The sequence below is a fragment of the Salvelinus fontinalis genome, chromosome 8 (genome assembly GCF_029448725.1).
Source record: "Salvelinus fontinalis isolate EN_2023a chromosome 8, ASM2944872v1, whole genome shotgun sequence".
NCBI classification, from domain to species: domain Eukaryota; kingdom Metazoa; phylum Chordata; class Actinopteri; order Salmoniformes; family Salmonidae; genus Salvelinus; species Salvelinus fontinalis.
Window position 1 is genome coordinate 47802054 of NC_074672.1, and position 22678 is coordinate 47824731.

General features: G+C 43.9%; 1 protein-coding gene across 1 annotated transcript in view; it reads right to left on the minus strand.

Annotated features, from left to right (window-relative positions):
* irak1 (interleukin-1 receptor-associated kinase 1) overlaps nucleotides 1-22678 on the minus strand; it is a 126065-nt gene that overhangs the window by 96681 nt on the left and 6706 nt on the right. Inside the window, exons 5-6 of the mRNA XM_055932733.1 lie at nucleotides 8769-8942; nucleotides 3919-3983 (exon numbers count right to left, since the gene is read on the minus strand). Coding sequence (XP_055788708.1) covers nucleotides 3919-3983; nucleotides 8769-8942 — 239 coding nt within the window. The remainder of the gene's footprint in view (nucleotides 1-3918; nucleotides 3984-8768; nucleotides 8943-22678) is intronic.

Below are 22678 nucleotides of genomic sequence, written 5' to 3' on the forward strand. Positions count from 1 at the left end.
TGGATTCCAACCAGGGACTGTAGTGACGCCTCTTGCACTGCGATGCAGTGCCTTAGACCGCTGCGTCCATTTGTGTGTTAACTATTTAACTGTACTAGAATGTTTAAAAGGCTGCAAAAATGTTAAACATCGGTTATCGGTATCAGGGTTCTTTGGCAAGGAAAATATCGGTATCAGCCAAAAAGGTGCATCACTAATGATTAGTATTTTACAGTTGTCATTGTCAGAATGGACACGTTGTTTGCAGAGCGGACAACCTAAGCTACACTTGTGAGAAAGACGGTTCGGTTTATTTCATTCCATTTACGGAGTTGTTTTGATTGGAGCGCTACTGTCAACGTTGAGTAAGGACGTGCACCTGATTCCGCATAGAAATCGGCCTGGGCTACCTGGCCTGCGTTCAAATGTAGGCAATATAATAAATGTGTCCATTTGGAGATCTGAAAATTATTTCTGACCGTCTTAAAGCACCAACACTAATGAGCTGTCGAGCTTCTCAAAGTAACTTTTCTTCACCTCAAACAGCAAGTAAACAAAAGCTGTGTTCGAATACCCATACTAACATACTGTATACTACATACTTAATGAGCAAATACTACATATCATATACTTTAGTTCATTTTAGTATACTGTAAACCAACGGTATCGTTTCAGTTGTGTGTACTAGTGCTTCGCCGGAAGTTGATCCTGTTGCTATGCAACCTCTTGTTAGCTTGTAATTAGCATAACAAATGACTAGCTAGACATTTTACTATTTCTGGTGTGTTATTAAATTCAATCTGGATTGTCAGAGTGCGCTCTGGGCGTTCGTAAACCCAGAGCGTTGTCAGATTGTCCGTTCGTAAACCCAGAGCGTTGTCAGATTGTCCGTTCGTAAACCCAGAGCGTTTCGCGGAGCGTTCAGAGCGTCACACTGGACGCTCTGGCCGAGGAGTAGGGTTGATCCGAGCGTTCAACGGCTGTCGAGCGAAGTTACTTTCAAACACAAATGAGAGAACACCTCACTCTGACCTTTCACTCCCCCTAGCATAGCTGGTTAGGCTGTTTTAATGTTATCCAGAGCGTTGGTGACTGTAACTGTGCTGCTAGCAACAATTTAATCACGCTTTTTTTTTTTGCCAACGTTTACTGACACCGGCCATATTTCAACGGGTGTTAAGCGTTCGTCAATTCATCAGTTATTCGGCGCTCTGGCACACTCAGACCAGAGTGCCGTTACCTCTATTGAAACGCACAACAACTATACCACTTAGCCAAGTATGATGTAAATAATCAAGTCAATAAACGTTGGGTAGTTAGTTAGATAAAAGATAGTTAATAAAACTGCCTGGCAAGTTCGATGTATTAGTAGCCAACTAGCTAACATACCGGTACATGCTACTGTAATGCTATGCTGTTCGTAAGGATAGAGTAGCTAACATACCGGTACATGGTGCTGTAATGATATGCTGTTCGTAAGGATAGAGTAGCTAACATACCGGTACATGGTGCTGTAATGATATGCTGTTCGTAAGGATAGAGTAGCTAACATACCGGTACATGGTGCTGTAATGCTATGCTGTTCGTAAGGATAGAGTAGCTAACATACCGGTACATGGTGCTGTAATGATATGCTGTTCATAAGGATAGAGTAGCTAACATACCGGTACATACTGCTGTAATGATATGCTATGTGGTTCATAAGGACAGTGTAGCTAACATACCGGTCCATACTGCTGTAATGATATGCTATGTGGTTCATAAGGACAGTGTAGCTAACATACCGGTCCATACTGCTGTAATGATATGCTGTTCGTAAGGATAGAGTAGCTAACATACCGGTACATGCTGCTGTAATGCTATGCTGTTCGTAAGGATAGAGTAGCTAACATACCGGTACATGCTGCTGTAATGCTATGCTGTTCGTAAGGACAGCGTAGCTAACAAATTGTCAGCCAACATAACATGTAACTTATTTGAAAAGTCATTACTTTATTACATTTCTTGACATTTGTAAAATTAGTTAAAGCAATGAATTTGTATCGGCTCTCGTTGGACTTCAGCTGCATATTTTCTGCCATTTTATTCAAATCTGAAAACGTGAAACCACGCTCATTTTCTGAATTGCATTATGGGCCCTAAAAGTACAGAAATAGTGTCCACTGCGTGTATATGTCATATTTTGGCAAATTTAGTACGACATCTGGGAACTTTTGGCATACAAACTATATCCATACTATGACCAATAAGAATACTATATACTCAATTTACTTTACAAATAGCGGTGAGTATAAGTATTCGAACACAGCTAAACGTCTGTTTTTAGATCCATTGAAAATGACAGTTCCTCAATTTAGCCTATTTGCAAAATCTTTCCAGCTTCCTCCCTTTCGATAACCACTTAGCGTGAAAGGGGAGAAGGTCCGTCGTGTTCTGATCCGGTGGAAACGTCATAAAATAAGCCTACCTGATTACTTCTTATCCCTTGAGCAAATACAGCTGTGTCTGTCGGGAGCTTAAATGGCGCAGAAAACTGAGGGTCCAGAATATTTTATAGAATGTTTAAGTTTGTTAACGCTTGGGCTGGACCAGACAGGCCATGGGTAGCCAATGGGCTGGACCAGACAGGCCATGGGTAGCCAATGGGCTGGACCAGACAGGCCATGGGTAGCCAATGGGCTGGACCAGACAGGCCATGGGTAGCCAATGGGCTGGACCAGACAGGCCATGGGTAGCCAATGGGCTGGACCAGACAGGCCATGGGTAGCCAATGGGCTGGACCAGACAGGCCATGGGTAGCCAATGGGCTGGGCCAGACAGGCCATGGGTAGCCAATGGGCTGGACCAGACAGGCCATGGGTAGCCAATGGGCTGGACCAGACAGGCCATGGGTAGCCAATGTGATTTATTTTTAAATCACCGATATTTTTTACCTGCAGGTTGCAATGTTTATTGTTTGGTTTTATGTTTTATATACAGTACGAGTCAAAAGTTGACACACCTACTCATTCAAGGGTTTTTCTTTATTTTTGATATAACACACACACACACATTATTTTTACTATTTTCTACATTGTAGAATAATAGTGACGACATCAAAACTATGAAATAACACATATGAAATCATGTAGTAACCAAAAAGTGTTAAACAAATCAAAATATATTTTATATTTGAGATTCTTCAAAGTAGCCACCCTTTGCCTTGATGACAACTTTGCACACTCTTGGCATAAAAAAACTTGTAAAAATCAAGAAAAACGTTGGAATGAGTAGGTGTCAAAACATTTGACTGGTACTGTAGTTGGCAATGGCAATGTTAGATTTGTATAATTTTCATTTAGATATAATTTGTATTAAATCACATGACAATGATTGAGATACGAAGACTTTATTCTAAAATAAATAAAATTGTTCCACGAATATGTGCATAAGAAAATGATCACTGATAGGTAGAATTGGTAAGATAAATTGGCACTCAAATTGGAAAAAAGGTGGCCGACCCCTGGCGTATCCTATTACCGGCAACTTAGGGAAAGTAATGGCAGAATCTACAAAGGCCAGCAACAACGGGATGTGATGGTTCGGAAACAGGTTATTGATCTCTAGCTCCCTCTTGAGTCATTTGTGTCTTAATTATTTCATCACAGTATGCTTAAAGCATCAAACAAACTCAATAGCCTACATATAGTTGATTTTATTAAAACACATAGGGTCTGTCTATATATGGAAAAATATACGTTTTAAAATTTCGCCCAGTCGATTGGTTCGAAAGAACACGACTCTTGATTGACATAGATTTATTGGGGGGGGGAGGGGGACAGCCCTATTTTCTACACAGATAACTTCTTAGAAAAGAAAGACAACCAAGAGGAATTGAACGAGGTTAAAGTGAGATGCCAGAGATAAAAGTAGGAGAGGTTCTAAAGACTGTCATCTTACTGCGATAGTTTCTCCACCTCGGTCTTGAAGCTCTCCTTCACTACGCTCCAGTCTAGTGGAGAGTTCTACAAAGGGAATACAAGAACAAGATCCAATATAAACAAAATGCATTTTACTGGCTTTCTTTTATTTATTTATATATATATATATATATATATATATATATATATATATATATATTCATTCAAATGACATTTACTGACCAGTTTAAACAGAAATAATAACAACGTCATCATCAGTAGACATTTATTCCAAGCCGTGTCTGAGAAAAGCCCGGAATATTTCAAAAAAAGACGCCAGCCACGACAGCCATGGACTATTCTCTCTATTACGGTCTTGCAAGCGGTATCGGAGAATCGGGTATCGGAACAACAACAGGCTCCAAGACAGCTTCTCTCTCCAAGCAATAAGACTGGTGAACAGCTAACTGATGGCTGCTCTCACCCTCATCCACGGACGACCTGCACTGACGTTTACACACACTCTCAGGTCTCTATTCACACTCACAAGCGCAATGTTACTCCTCTCGCATGCGCAACACACGGTGCTATTATTAGTATTATTTATCCTACTGACCAGTCACTTGTACCGCTGCCTAAATATACATACACTATACAGTGTCTTGGGAAAGTTCAGACCCCTTCCCGTTTTTCCACATTTTGTTACATCACAGCCTTATTTTCAAACGGATTAAAAATTAGATATGGTTTCCTCAATCTACACGCAACAACCTGTTTTCGCTTTGTCAGTATGGGGTAAGACATTTTTGCAAATGTATTACAAATTTAAAAAACATACCTTATTTACATAAGTATTCAGACCCTTTTGCTTTGAGACTCGAAATTGAGCTCAGGGTGCATCCTGTTTCCATTGATCATCCTTGAGATGTTTCTACGATTTGATTGGAGTCCACCTGTGATAAATTCAATGGATTGGACATGATTTGGAAAGGCACACTCATGTCTATATAAAGGTCCCACAGTTGACAGTGCATGTCAGAGCCAAAACCAAGCCATGCGGTCGAAGTAATTGTCGGTAGAGCTCCCGGACAGGATTGTGTCGAGGCACAGATCTGGGGAACCTTCCAGAAGGACAGCCATCTCTGCAGCACTACACCAATCAGGCCTTTATAGTACAACAGTAAAGATGGAAGCCACTCCAGAGTAAAAGGCACATGACAGCTCGCTTGGAGTTTTCCAAAAGGCACCTTAAGGACTCTCAGACCATGAGAAACCAGATTCTCTGGTCTGATGAAATCAAGATTGAACTCTTTGGCCTGAATTCCAAGCGTCAGGTCTGGAGGAAACCTGGCACCATCCCTACGGTGAAGCATGGTGGTGGCAGCATCAAGCTGTGGGGATGTTTTTCAGCGGCAGGGACTTGGAGACTAAATCAGGATTGACGGAAAGATGAACGAGCCAGAACCTGGACTTGAACCAGATTGAACATCTCTGGAGAGACCTGAAAATATCTGTGCAGCGATGCTCCCCATCCAACCTGACAGAGCTTGAGAGGATCTGCAGAGAAGAATGGGAGAAACTCCCCAAATACAGGTGTGCCAAGCTTGTAGCGTCATACCCAAGAAGACTCTAGGCTGTAATCTCTGCCAAAGATGCTTCAACAAAGTACTGAGTAAAGGGTCTGAATACTTGTGTAAATATGAGTTATTTTAATAAATATGCAAAAATGTCAACCTGTTTTTGCTTGTCATTATGGGGTTGTGTGTGTAGATTTAGGAGAAAAAAACTATTTAATCAATTTTAGAACAAGGCTGTAACAAAATGTGGAAAAAGTCAAGGGGGCTGAACACTTTCCGAAGGCACTGTATAGGATTGCTAGTTCCTTGACTGTGTGCAATCAATGTGACCAGCTATGAAACAAAAACGGCAGAAATACTTTGTAAACAGCTACTGTAGCATTTATTTTACAATAAATGTGATCATACTTGACCATTTTTATTCACAAATGCGAGTTAAATGCTCCCACTGTGGAGACCTGACTACCCGCCTACGTGGCTAATGAAATAGACAACTTAACAGCCAATGTTAAAATGTTATGCCCTGATTACGCAATCAGGGCATAACATTTTAACATTGGCTGTTAATTTCTCTACCATAAGCCGCCTCCAACGTTGTTTTAGAGTTAGGTAGGATGTCCAAACAGCCTCACAACCGCAGACCACATTTATGGCGCCGTGTGAGCGAGCGGTTTGCTGATGTCAACGTGAACAGAGTGCCCCGTGGTGGTGGTGGGGTTATGGTACGGGACAGACATGAGCTACGGACAACTAACACGATTGCATTTTATTGAGGTCAATTTGAATGCACAGAGATACCGTGACGAGATCCTAAGGCCCATTGTCGTGCCATTCATCCCGCCGCCATCACCTCATGTTTCAGCATGATAATGCACGGCCCCATGTCACAAGGATCTGTACACAATTCCTGGAAGCTGAAAATGTCCCAGTTATTCCATGGCCTGCATACTCACCAGACATGTCACCCATTGAGCATGTTTGGGATGCTCTGGATCGACATGTACGACAACATTCCACAGGCCACAATCAACAGCCTGATCAACTCTATGCGAAGGAGATGTGTCGCGCTGCATGAGGCAAATGGTGGTCACACCAGATACTGACTGGTTCTCTGATCCACTCCCCTATTTAAAAAAAAAAATCTATATTCCTAGTCATGTGACTTCCATAGATTAGGGCCTAATTAATATTTAAATTGACTGATTTCCGTCAATGAACTAACTCAGTCAAATCTTTGAAATTATTTCATGTTGCGTTTTATTTTTGTTCAGTATAGTGGACTCTTCTGAGTCATATAAGTGCATTGAAATTATTTAGGAACTGTGGCCAATGAGAGCCACTGGAGAGGAGTGTGGCCAATGAGAGACACTGAAGAGGAGTGTGGCCAATGAGAGACACTGAAGAGGAGTGTGGCCAATGAGAGACACTGAAGAGGAGTGTGGCCAATGGGAGACACTGAAGAGGAGTGTGGCCAATGAGAGACACTGAAGAGGAGTGTGGCCAATGGGAGACACTGGAGAGGAGTGTGGCCAATGAGAGACACTGAAGAGGAGTGTGGCCAATGGGAGAGGAGTGTGGCCATTTGTCTTATGTTGCACCTGTTAACTGGAAATGACACAACGACAAGGTTCCAGTTTAACAGAGTTTACTCTACTATATGAACACACTACAAGTAGCCATTACACTCAAGGCTCGGTCCAACAACCAACAGACTTCCTGCGCATGCGCACTCTTGACTGAGTGATAGCCCCGTAACAACAGGAGTATAGGGATACTTAAAACATGAACTTAACAGCACCTACCCCACATTTTCCCAAAATATTCTTATCGTGTTACTGAATGTTTCCGGAGTATTTTCCCATTTGATCAACAAATACGGCAAAAAGTACAGTAAATGTACACTCGCCGGTCAGTTTATTAGGTACACCACCCTGCTCAGACCGTGAGTCACGTAGCCGTGGCTTGAAATATAAAGCAAGCAGACAGGCGTTCAGTTCCTGTTCGATTGAACGTTAGAACGGGCAAAACAAGTGACCTAAGAGACTTTGAGCCCGGTGTATGATCGTTGGTGCCAGGCGCGCCCGATCCAGTATCTTTAAAAAAAGAAACGCCCGCCCTCCGGGGCTTTTCACACACCACAGCGTCTCGAGTTTTACCCAGAACACTGCGACAAACAAACCGACATCCAATCAGCGGCAGTCCTGTGGGTCGTAAACAACTCGTTGATGAGAGAAGTCGAAGGAGAAGATAAGAGGCGGGGCCGCAAACAGACCAATAACGGCGCAGTACAACAGTGGTGTGCAGGATCGGCGTCTCAGAACACACAACTCGTCTGTCCTTGTCAGTGATTGGCTATTGCAGCTGTCGACCACACCGGGTTCCACTCCTATCAGATACAAAACACATCACCTGGAACCATGACAGCGAGTTCAGTTTACTTGAGTGGCCTGCACATGTAACGGTTGTGAAATGGCTAACTAGTTAGCGGTGGTGCGCGCTAACAGCCTTTCAGTCGGTGACGTCACTCGCTCTGAGACCTCGAAGTAGTGGTTCCCCTTGCTCTGCAAGGGCCGCGGCTTTTGTGGAGCGATGGGTAACGATGCTTCGTGGGTGACCGTTGTTGATGTGTGCAGAGGGTCCCTGGTTCGCGCCCGGGTCGGGGCGAGGGGACGGACTAAAGTTAAACTGTTACACACAGTCCCCAGACCTCAACCCCAGTAGAGCCTCTTTGGGATGAGATGGAACCGCCATCCAATCTGCAGCAACTTGTAGAATGCCCAGAAGAATTCAGACCCGGTACTACATGGCTGTACCTAATAAACTGTCCGGTTTAGTGTAAAATGCTCAATAAAAATCAACAGTGTAATGTTTGAATTCAATCTTGTGTCAAGAAAACTGTTGTGTCCTCACCCTTGAGTCTAATAAAAAATAAAAATCACCTAATGTACAAACTGTTCCCTTTCAATTGATTGATGGTTATGCATTTTCATATTTCTATAAGAAACATTTAAAATGTAGCCTTATTCGTATAGGCCAATTCCCAACGAGTATAAACAGTTCGTTAAAATCATTTCTGGATATTCTACTTTCTTACCAATCGATATTGAACACTGCATTGTTGGGAAAAGACTTTGCGAGTAAGAGTTTCCTTGGACAGTTTTACATACGTTGTATCCTGTTAACAAATACTTTGATATGACACATTTACACCCCAAGATATATTGCCAGGGTTGGCAGTCATAAAGATTTATATCAACCATCTTTCCTCTATGATTACCAATGAAGAGGACGGAGCAGTCTAAAAGTCGCATACCTCTTTCAGTTTCTTGACAGCGAAGTCGGTGCTCCTCATGGTAGCCCGGTACACATGTCCAAACCCCCCCTCTCCTATCTGCTTGGCATGGGAGAAGTCCTCTGTTCCTCTCTGGACTTCCTCAAACGGCCAGCACATAGCGCTGGACAGCAGGGGATCTCTGGAGATGGACCACTGATGAAGAACAACAATACTTTATTCATCCATTTTCTGCTTTGATCTCAACCCCTTGTTGAAAGAGAACGAGAACGAGAAAGACACAGACACCCACAGACTAACGAGAAAGATACAGACACCCACAGACTAACGAGAAAGAAACAGACACCCACAGACTAACGAGAACGATACAGACACCCACAGACTGACGAGAAATATACAGACACGCACAGACTGACAAGAAAGATACAGACTAACGAGAAAGACACAGACACCAACAGACTAACAAGAAAGATACAGACACCCACAGAATAACAAGAAAGATACAGACTAACAAGAAAGACACAGACACCAACAGACTAACGAGAAAGATACAGACACCTACAGACTAACAAGAAAGATACAGACTAACGAGAAAGATAGACACCAACAGACTAACAAGAAAGATACAGACACCTACAGACTAACAAGAAAGATACAGACACCAACAGACTAACGAGAAAGATACAGACACCTACAGACTAACAAGAAAGATACAGACTAACGAGAAAGATAGACACCAACAGACTAACAAGAAAGATACAGACACCTACAGACTAACAAGAAAGATACAGACACCAACAGACTAACGAGAAAGATACAGACACCTACAGACTAACAAGAAAGATACAGACTAACGAGAAAGATACAGACACCAACAGACTAACAAGAAAGATACAGACACCAACAGACTAACAAGAAAGATACAGACACCAACAGACTAACGAGAAAGATACAGACACCTACAGACTAACAAGAAAGATACAGACTAACGAGAAAGATACAGACACCCACAGACCAACAAGAAAGATACAGACACCAACAGACTAACAAGAAAGATACAGACACCAACAGACTAACAAGAAAGATACAGACACCAACAGACTAACAAGAAAGATACAGACACCAACAGACTAACAAGAAAGATACAGACACCAACAGACTAACAAGAAAGATACAGACACCAACAGACTAACGAGAAAGATACAGACACCTACAGACTAACAAGAAAGATACAGACTAACGAGAAAGATAGACACGCACAGACTAACAAGAAAGATACAGACTAACGAGAAAGATACAGACTAACGAGAAAGATACAGACTGACGAGAAATATACAGACACGCACAGACTAACAAGAAAGATAGACACCAACAGACTAACAAGAAAGATACAGACACCTACAGACGAACGAAAAAAATACAGACTAACAAGAAAGATACAGACTAATGAGACAGATACAGACACCCACAGACTAACGAAAAAAATACAGACTAACAAAAAAGATACAGACACCTACAGACTAACAAGAAAGATACAGACTAACAATAAAGATACAGACACCCACAGACCAACAAGAAAGATACAGACACCCACAGACTAACAAGAAAGATACAGACTAATGAGAAAGATACCGACACCCACAGACTAACGAAAAAAATAAAGACTAACGAGAAAGATACAGACTAATGAGAAAGATACAGACTAACGAAAAAGATAGACACCTACAGACTAACGAAAAAAATACAGACTAACGAGAAAGATACAGACTAACAAGAAAGATACAGACACCTACAGACTAATGAGAAAGATACAGACACCTACAGACTAACAAGAAAGATACAGACTAATGAGAAAGATACAGACACCCACAGACTAACGAAAAAAATACAGACTAACGAGAAAGATACAGACACCTACAGACTAACAAGAAAGATACAGACTAATGAGACAGATACAAACTAATGAGAAAGATACAGACTAATGACAAAGTAACAGACTAGTGAGAAAGATACAGACTAACGAGAAAGATACAGACTAACGACAAATATACAGACTAACGAAAAATATACAGACTAACGAAAAAGATACAGACACCCACAAACTAATGAGAAAGATACACACTATTGAGAAAGATACAGACTAATGACAAAGACACAGACTAGTGACAAAGATACACACTATTGAGAAAGATACACACTATTGAGAAAGATACACACTATTGAGAAAGATACAGACTATTGAGAAAGATACAGACTATTGAGAAAGATACAGACTATTGAGAAAGATACACACTAATGAGAAAGATACACACTAATGAGAAAGATACACACTAATGAGAAAGATAGACTAATGACAAAGTTACAGGCTATTGATAAAGATACAGACTAGTGACAAAGATACAGACTAGTGACAAAGATACAGACTAGTGAGAAAGATACAGACTAGTGAGAAAGATACAGACTAGTGAGAAAGATACAGACTAGTGAGAAAGATACACACTATTGAGAAAGATACAGACTAATGACAAAGACACAGACTAGTGACAAAGATACAGACTAGTGAGAAAGATACAGACTAGTGAGAAAGATACAGACTAGTGAGAAAGATACAGACTAGTGAGAAAGATACAGACTAGTGAGAAAGATACAGACTAGTGAGAAAGATACAGACTAGTGAGAAAGATACAGACTAGTGAGAAAGATACAGACTAGTGAGAAAGATACAGACTAGTGAGAAAGATACAGACTAGTGAGAAAGATACAGACTAGTGAGAAAGATACAGACTAGTGAGAAAGATACAGACTAGTGAGAAAGATACAGACTAGTGAGAAAGATACAGAATAGTGAGAAATATACAGAATAGTGAGATAGATACAGACTGATGAGAAAGATACTTAGGATAGAACATAATCACAACTACTACCGGTATTAGTAACCGTGAACTACTACTACTACCGGTGTTAGTAACCGTGAACTACTACTACTACCGGTGTCAGTAACCGTGAACTACTACTACTACCGGTGTTAGTAACCGTGAACTACTACTACTACCGGTGTCAGTAACGGTGAACTACTACTACTACCGGTGTCAGTAACCGTGAACTACTACTACTACCGGTGTCAGTAACCGTGAACTACTACCGGTGTCAGTAACCGTGAACTACTACCGGTGTCAGTAACCGTGAACTACTACCGGTGTCAGTAACCGTGAACTACTACCGGTGTCAGTAACCGTGAACTACTACTACTACTACCGGTGTTAGTAACCGTGAACTACTACTACTACCGGTGTCAGTAACCGTGAACTACTACCGGTGTCAGTAACCGTGAACTACTACTACTACTACCGGTGTTAGTAACCGTGAACTACTACTACTACCGGTGTCAGTAACCGTGAACTACTACCGGTGTCAGTAACCGTGAACTACTACTACTACTACCGGTGTTAGTAACCGTGAACTACTACTACTACCGGTGTCAGTAACGGTGAACTACTACTACTACCGGTGTCAGTAACCGTGAACTACTCCTACTACCGGTGTCAGTAACCGTGAACTACTCCTACTACCGGTGTCAGTAACCGTGAACTACTACTACTACTACCGGTGTCAGTAACCGTGAACTACTACTACTACTACTACCGGTGTCAGTAACCGTGAACTACTACTACTACTACCGGTGTCAGTAACCGTGAACTACTACTACTACTACCGGTGTCAGTAACCGTGAACTACTACTACTACTACCGGTGTCAGTAACCGTGAACTACTACTACTACCGGTGTTAGTAACCGTGAACTACTACTACTACCGGTGTTAGTAACCGTGAACTACTACTACTACCGGTGTTAGTAACCGTGAACTACTACTACTACCGGTGTTAGTAACCGTGAACTACTACTACTACCGGTGTTAGTAACCGTGAACTACTACTACTACCGGTGTTAGTAACCGTGAACTACTACTACTACCGGTGTCAGTAACCGTGAACTACTACTACTACCGGTGTCAGTAACCGTGAACTACTACTACTACCGGTGTCAGTAACCGTGAACTACTACTACTACCGGTGTCAGTAACCGTGAACTACTACTACTACCGGTGTCAGTAACCGTGAACTACTACTACTACCGGTGTCAGTAACCGTGAACTACTACTACTACCGGTGTCAGTAACCGTGAACTACTACTATTACCGGTGTCAGTAACCGTGAACTACAACTACTACCGGTGTCAGTAACCGTGAACTACTACCGGTGTCAGTAACCGTGAACTACTACCGGTATTAGTAACCGTGAACTACTGCTACTACCGGTGTCAGTAACCGTGAACTACTGCTACTACCGGTGTCAGTAACCGTGAACTACTACCGGTATTAGTAACCGTGAACTACTGCTATTACCGGTGTTAGTAACCGTGAACTACTACCGGTGTCAGTAACCGTGAACTAATACTACCGGTGTCAGTAACCGTGAACAACTACTACCGGTGTCAGTAACCGTGAACTACTACTACTACCGGTGTCAGTAACCGTGAACTACTACTACTACCGGTGTCAGTAACCGTGAACTACTACTACTACTACCGGTGTCAGTAACCGTGAACTACTACTACTACTACCGGTGTCAGTAACCGTGAACTACTACTACCGGTGTCAGTAACCGTGAACTACTACTACCGGTGTCAGTAACCGTGAACTACTACTACTACTACCGGTGTCAGTAACCGTGAACTACTACTACTACTACCGGTGTCAGTAACCGTGAACTACTACTACTACTACCGGTGTCAGTAACCGTGAACAACTACTACTACTACCGGTGTCAGGAACCGTGAACTACTACCGGTATTAGTAACCGTGAACTACTGCTACTACCGGTGTCAGTAACCGTGAACTACTACTACTACCGGTGTCAGTAACCGTGAACTACTACTACTACCGGTGTCAGTAACCGTGAACTACTACTACTACCGGTGTCAGTAACCGTGAACTACTACTACTACCGGTGTCAGTAACCGTGAACTACTACTACCGGTGTCAGTAACCGTGAACTACTACTACCGGTGTCAGTAACCGTGAACTACTACTACCGGTGTCAGTAACCGTGAACTACTACTACCGGTGTCAGTAACCGTGAACTACTACTACCGGTGTCAGTAACCGTGAACTACTACTACCGGTGTCAGTAACCGTGAACTACTACTACCGGTGTCAGTAACCGTGAACTACTACTACCGGTGTCAGTAACCGTGAACTACTACTACCGGTGTCAGTAACCGTGAACTACTACTACCGGTGTCAGTAACCGTGAACTACTACTACCGGTGTCAGTAACCGTGAACTACTACTACCGGTGTCAGTAACCGTGAACTACTACTACCGGTGTCAGTAACCGTGAACTACTACTACCGGTGTCAGTAACCGTGAACTACTACTACTACTACTACCGGTGTCAGTAACCGTGAACTACTACTACTACTACTACCGGTGTCAGTAACCGTGAACTACTACTACTACTACTACTACCGGTGTCAGTAACCGTGAACTACTACTACTACTACTACTACCGGTGTCAGTAACCGTGAACTACTACTACTACTACTACTACCGGTGTCAGTAACCGTGAACTACTACTACTACTACCGGTGTCAGTAACCGTGAACTACTACTACTACTACTACTACCGGTGTCAGTAACCGTGAACTACTACTACTACTACTACCGGTGTCAGTAACCGTGAACTACTACTACTACTACTACCGGTGTCAGTAACCGTGAACTACTACTACTACTACTACCGGTGTCAGTAACCGTGAACTACTACTACTACTACTACCGGTGTCAGTAACCGTGAACTACTACTACTACTACTACCGGTGTCAGTAACCGTGAACTACTACTACTACTACTACCGGTGTCAGTAACCGTGAACTACTACTACTACTACTACCGGTGTCAGTAACCGTGAACTACTACTACTACTACCGGTGTCAGTAACCGTGAACTACTACTACTACTACCGGTGTCAGTAACCGTGAACTACTACTACTACTACCGGTGTCAGGAACCGTGAACTACTACCGGTATTAGTAACCGTGAACTACTGCTACTACCGGTGTCAGTAACCGTGAACTACTGCTACTACCGGTGTCAGTAACCGTGAACTACTGCTACTACCGGTGTCAGTAACCGTGAACTACTGCTACTACCGGTGTCAGTAACCGTGAACTACTGCTACTACCGGTGTCAGTAACCGTGAACTACTGCTACTACCGGTGTCAGTAACCGTGAACTACTGCTACTACCGGTGTCAGTAACCGTGAACTACTGCTACTACCGGTGTCAGTAACCGTGAACTACTACTACCGGTGTCAGTAACCGTGAACTACTACTACTACCGGTGTCAGTAACCGTGAACTACTACTACTACTACTACCGGTGTCAGTAACCGTGAACTACTACTACTACTACTACCGGTGTCAGTAACCGTGAACTACTACTACTACTACCGGTGTCAGTAACCGTGAACTACTACTACTACTACTACCGGTGTCAGTAACCGTGAACTACTACTACTACTACCGGTGTCAGTAACCGTGAACTACTACTACTACTACCGGTGTCAGTAACCGTGAACTACTACTACTACTACCGGTGTCAGTAACCGTGAACTACTACTACTACTACCGGTGTCAGTAACCGTGAACTACTACTACTACTACCGGTGTCAGGAACCGTGAACTACTACCGGTATTAGTAACCGTGAACTACTGCTACTACCGGTGTCAGTAACCGTGAACTACTGCTACTACCGGTGTCAGTAACCGTGAACTACTGCTACTACCGGTGTCAGTAACCGTGAACTACTGCTACTACCGGTGTCAGTAACCGTGAACTACTGCTACTACCGGTGTCAGTAACCGTGAACTACTGCTACTACCGGTGTCAGTAACCGTGAACTACTGCTACTACCGGTGTCAGTAACCGTGAACTACTACTACCGGTGTCAGTAACCGTGAACTACTACTACTACCGGTGTCAGTAACCGTGAACTACTACTACCGGTGTCAGTAACCGTGAACTACTACTACCGGTGTCAGTAACCGTGAACTACTACTACCGGTGTCAGTAACCGTGAACTACTACTACCGGTGTCAGTAACCGTGAACTACTACTACCGGTGTCAGTAACCGTGAACTACTACTACCGGTGTCAGTAACCGTGAACTACTACTACCGGTGTCAGTAACCGTGAACTACTACTACCGGTGTCAGTAACCGTGAACTACTACTACCGGTGTCAGTAACCGTGAACTACTACTACCGGTGTCAGTAACCGTGAACTACTACTACCGGTGTCAGTAACCGTGAACTACTACTACCGGTGTCAGTAACCGTGAACTACTACTACCGGTGTCAGTAACCGTGAACTACTACTACCGGTGTCAGTAACCGTGAACTACTACTACCGGTGTCAGTAACCGTGAACTACTACTACCGGTGTCAGTAACCGTGAACTACTACTACCGGTGTCAGTAACCGTGAACTACTACTACTACTACTACCGGTGTCAGTAACCGTGAACTACTACTACTACTACTACCGGTGTCAGTAACCGTGAACTACTACTACTACTACTACCGGTGTCAGTAACCGTGAACTACTACTACTACTACTACCGGTGTCAGTAACCGTGAACTACTACTACTACTACTACCGGTGTCAGTAACCGTGAACTACTACTACTACTACTACTACCGGTGTCAGTAACCGTGAACTACTACTACTACTACTACCGGTGTCAGTAACCGTGAACTACTACTACTACTACTACCGGTGTCAGTAACCGTGAACTACTACTACTACTACTACCGGTGTCAGTAACCGTGAACTACTACTACTACTACTACCGGTGTCAGTAACCGTGAACTACTACTACTACTACTACCGGTGTCAGTAACCGTGAACTACTACTACTACTACTACCGGTGTCAGTAACCGTGAACTACTACTACTACTACTACCGGTGTCAGTAACCGTGAACTACTACTACTACTACTACCGGTGTCAGTAACCGTGAACTACTACTACTACTACTACCGGTGTCAGTAACCGTGAACTACTACTACTACTACTACCGGTGTCAGTAACCGTGAACTACTACTACTACTACTACCGGTGTCAGTAACCGTGAACTACTACTACTACTACTACCGGTGTCAGTAACCGTGAACTACTACTACTACTACTACCGGTGTCAGTAACCGTGAACTACTACTACTACTACTACCGGTGTCAGTAACCGTGAACTACTACTACTACTACTACCGGTGTCAGTAACCGTGAACTACTACTACTACTACTACCGGTGTCAGTAACCGTGAACTACTACTACTACTACTACCGGTGTCAGTAACCGTGAACTACTACTACTACTACTACCGGTGTCAGTAACCGTGAACTACTACTACTACTACTACCGGTGTCAGTAACCGTGAACTACTACTACTACTACTACCGGTGTCAGTAACCGTGAACTACTACTACTACTACTACCGGTGTCAGTAACCGTGAACTACTACTACTACTACTACCGGTGTCAGTAACCGTGAACTACTACTACTACTACTACCGGTGTCAGTAACCGTGAACTACTACTACTACTACTACCGGTGTCAGTAACCGTGAACTACTACTACTACTACCGGTGTCAGTAACCGTGAACTACTACTACTACTACCGGTGTCAGTAACCGTGAACTACTACTACTACTACCGGTGTCAGTAACCGTGAACTACTACTACTACTACCGGTGTCAGTAACCGTGAACTACTACTACTACCGGTGTCAGTAACCGTGAACTACTACTACTACCGGTGTCAGTAACCGTGAACTACTACTACTACCGGTGTCAGTAACCGTGAACTACTACTACTACCGGTGTCAGTAACCGTGAACTACTACTACTACCGGTGTCAGTAACCGTGAACTACTACTACTACCGGTGTCAGTAACCGTGAACTACTACTACTACCGGTGTCAGTAACCGTGAACTACTACTACTACCGGTGTCAGTAACCGTGAACTACTACTACTACCGGTGTCAGTAACCGTGAACTACTACTACTACCGGTGTCAGTAACCGTGAACTAGTACTACTACCGGTGTCAGTAACCGTGAACTACTACTACTACCGGTGTCAGTAACCGTGAACTACTACTACTACCGGTGTCAGTAACCGTGAACTACTACTACTACCGGTGTCAGTAACCGTGAACTACTACTACTACCGGTGTCAGTAACCGTGAACTACTACTACTACCGGTGTCAGTAACCGTGAACTACTACTACTACCGGTGTCAGTAACCGTGAACTACTACTACTACCGGTGTCAGTAACCGTGAACTACTACTACTACCGGTGTCAGTAACCGTGAACTACTACTACTACCGGTGTCAGTAACCGTGAACTACTACTACTACCGGTGTCAGTAACCGTGAACTACTACTACTACCGGTGTCAGTAACCGTGAACTACTACTACTACCGGTGTCAGTAACCGTGAACTACTACTACTACCGGTGTCAGTAACCGTGAACTACTACTACTACCGGTGTCAGTAACCGTGAACTACTACTACTACCGGTGTCAGTAACCGTGAACTACTACTACTACCGGTGTCAGTAACCGTGAACTACTACTACCGGTGTCAGTAACCGTGAACTACTACTACCGGTGTCAGTAACCGTGAACTACTACTACCGGTGTCAGTAACCGTGAACTACTACTACCGGTGTCAGTAACCGTGAACTACTACTACCGGTGTCAGTAACCGTGAACTACTACTACCGGTGTCAGTAACCGTGAACTACTACTACCGGTGTCAGTAACCGTGAACTACTACTACCGGTGTCAGTAACCGTGAACTACTACTACCGGTGTCAGTAACCGTGAACTACTACTACCGGTGTCAGTAACCGTGAACTACTACTACCGGTGTCAGTAACCGTGAACTACTACTACCGGTGTCAGTAACCGTAAACTACTACTACCGGTGTCAGTAACCGTAAACTACTACTACCGGTGTCAGTAACCGTGAACTACTACTACTACTACTACCGGTGTCAGTAACCGTGAACTACTACTACTACCGGTGTCAGTAACCGTGAACTACTACTACTACTACTACGGGTGTCAGTAACCGTGAACTACTACTACTACTACTACCGGTGTCAGTAACCGTGAACTACTACTACTACTACTACCGGTGTCAGTAACCGTGAACTACTACTACTACCGGTGTCAGTAACCGTGAACTACTACTACCGGTGTCAGTAACCGTGAACTACTACTACCGGTGTCAGTAACCGTGAACTACTACTACCGGTGTCAGTAACCGTAAACTACTACTACCGGTGTCAGTAACCGTAAACTACTACTACCGGTGTCAGTAACCGTAAACTACTACTACCGGTGTCAGTAACCGTAAACTACTACTACCGGTGTCAGTAACCGTGAACTACTACTACTACTACTACTACCGGTGTCAGTAACCGTGAACTACTACTACTACTACTACCGGTGTCAGTAACCGTGAACTACTACTACTACTACTACCGGTGTCAGTAACCGTGAACTACTACTACTACTACTACCGGTGTCAGTAACCGTGAACTACTACTACTACCGGTGTCAGTAACCGTGAACTACTACTACTACCGGTGTCAGTAACCGTGAACTACTACTACTACTACTACCGGTGTCAGTAACCGTGAACTACTACTACTACTACTACCGGTGTCAGTAACCGTGAACTACTACTACTACTACCGGTGTCAGTAACCGTGAACTACTACTACTACTACCGGTGTCAGTAACCGTGAACTACTACTACTACTACCGGTGTCAGTAACCGTGAACTACTACTACTACTACCGGTGTCAGTAACCGTGAACTACTACTACTACTACCGGTGTCAGTAACCGTGAACTACTACTACTACTACCGGTGTCAGTAACCGTGAACTACTACTACCGGTGTCAGTAACCGTGAACTACTACTACTACTACCGGTGTCAGTAACCGTGAACTACTACTACTACTACCGGTGTCAGTAACCGTGAACTACTACTACTACTACCGGTGTCAGTAACCGTGAACTACTACTACTACTACCGGTGTCAGTAACCGTGAACTACTACTACTACCGGTGTCAGTAACCGTGAACTACTACTACTACCGGTGTCAGTAACCGTGAACTACTACTACTACCGGTGTCAGTAACCGTGAACTACTACTACTACCGGTGTCAGTAACCGTGAACTACTACTACTACCGGTGTCAGTAACCGTGAACTACTACTACTACCGGTGTCAGTAACCGTGAACTACTACTACTACCGGTGTCAGTAACCGTGAACTACTACTACTACCGGTGTCAGTAACCGTGAACTACTACTACTACCGGTGTCAGTAACCGTGAACTACTACTACTACCGGTGTCAGTAACCGTGAACTACTACTACTACCGGTGTCAGTAACCGTGAACTACTACTACTACCGGTGTCAGTAACCGTGAACTACTACTACTACCGGTGTCAGTAACCGTGAACTACTACTACTACCGGTGTCAGTAACCGTGAACAACTACTACTACCGGTGTCAGTAACCGTGAACTACTACTACTACCGGTGTCAGTAACCGTGAACTACTACTACTACCGGTGTCAGTAACCGTGAACTACTACTACTACCGGTGTCAGTAACCGTGAACTACTACTACTACCGGTGTCAGTAACCGTGAACTACTACTACTACCGGTGTCAGTAACCGTGAACTACTACTACTACCGGTGTCAGTAACCGTGAACTACTACTACTACCGGTGTCAGTAACCGTGAACTACTACTACCGGTGTCAGTAACCGTGAACTACTACTACCGGTGTCAGTAACCGTGAACTACTACTACCGGTGTCAGTAACCGTGAACTACTACTACCGGTGTCAGTAACCGTGAACTACTACTACCGGTGTCAGTAACCGTGAACTACTACTACCGGTGTCAGTAACCGTGAACTACTACTACCGGTGTCAGTAACCGTGAACTACTACTACCGGTGTCAGTAACCGTGAACTACTACTACCGGTGTCAGTAACCGTGAACTACTACTACCGGTGTCAGTAACCGTGAACTACTACTACCGGTGTCAGTAACCGTGAACTACTACTACCGGTGTCAGTAACCGTGAACTACTACTACCGGTGTCAGTAACCGTGAACTACTACTACCGGTGTCAGTAACCGTGAACTACTACTACCGGTGTCAGTAACCGTGAACTACTACTACCGGTGTCAGTAACCGTAAACTACTACTACCGGTGTCAGTAACCGTGAACTACTACTACTACTACTACCGGTGTCAGTAACCGTGAACTACTACTACTACTACTACCGGTGTCAGTAACCGTGAACTACTACTACTACTACTACGGGTGTCAGTAACCGTGAACTACTACTACTACTACTACCGGTGTCAGTAACCGTGAACTACTACTACTACTACTACCGGTGTCAGTAACCGTGAACTACTACTACTACCGGTGTCAGTAACCGTGAACTACTACTACTACTACTACCGGTGTCAGTAACCGTGAACTACTACTACTACTACCGGTGTCAGTAACCGTGAACTACTACTACTACTACCGGTGTCAGTAACCGTGAACTACTACTACTACTACCGGTGTCAGTAACCGTGAACTACTACTACTACTACCGGTGTCAGTAACCGTGAACTACTACTACTACTACCGGTGTCAGTAACCGTGAACTACTACTACTACTACCGGTGTCAGTAACCGTGAACTACTACTACTACCGGTGTCAGTAACCGTGAACTACTACTACTACCGGTGTCAGTAACCGTGAACTACTACTACTACCGGTGTCAGTAACCGTGAACTACTACTACTACCGGTGTCAGTAACCGTGAACTACTACTACTACCGGTGTCAGTAACCGTGAACTACTACTACTACCGGTGTCAGTAACCGTGAACTACTACTACTACCGGTGTCAGTAACCGTGAACTACTACTACTACCGGTGTCAGTAACCGTGAACTACTACTACTACCGGTGTCAGTAACCGTGAACTACTACTACTACCGGTGTCAGTAACCGTGAACTACTACTACTACCGGTGTCAGTAACCGTGAACTACTACTACTACCGGTGTCAGTAACCGTGAACTACTACTACTACCGGTGTCAGTAACCGTGAACTACTACTACTACCGGTGTCAGTAACCGTGAACTACTACTACTACCGGTGTCAGTAACCGTGAACAACTACTACTACCGGTGTCAGTAACCGTGAACAACTACTACTACCGGTGTCAGTAACCGTGAACAACTACTACTACCGGTGTCAGTAACCGTGAACTACTACTACCGGTGTCAGTAACCGTGAACTACTACTACCGGTGTCAGTAACCGTGAACTACTACTACCGGTGTCAGTAACCGTGAACTACTACTACCGGTGTCAGTAACCGTGAACTACTACTACCGGTGTCAGTAACCGTGAACTACTACTACCGGTGTCAGTAACCGTGAACTACTACTACCGGTGTCAGTAACCGTGAACTACTACTACCGGTGTCAGTAACCGTGAACTACTACTACCGGTGTCAGTAACCGTGAACTACTACTACCGGTGTCAGTAACCGTGAACTACTACTACCGGTGTCAGTAACCGTGAACTACTACTACCGGTGTCAGTAACCGTGAACTACTACTACCGGTGTCAGTAACCGTGAACTACTACTACCGGTGTCAGTAACCGTGAACTACTACTACCGGTGTCAGTAACCGTGAACTACTACTACCGGTGTCAGTAACCGTGAACTACTACTACCGGTGTCAGTAACCGTGAACTAC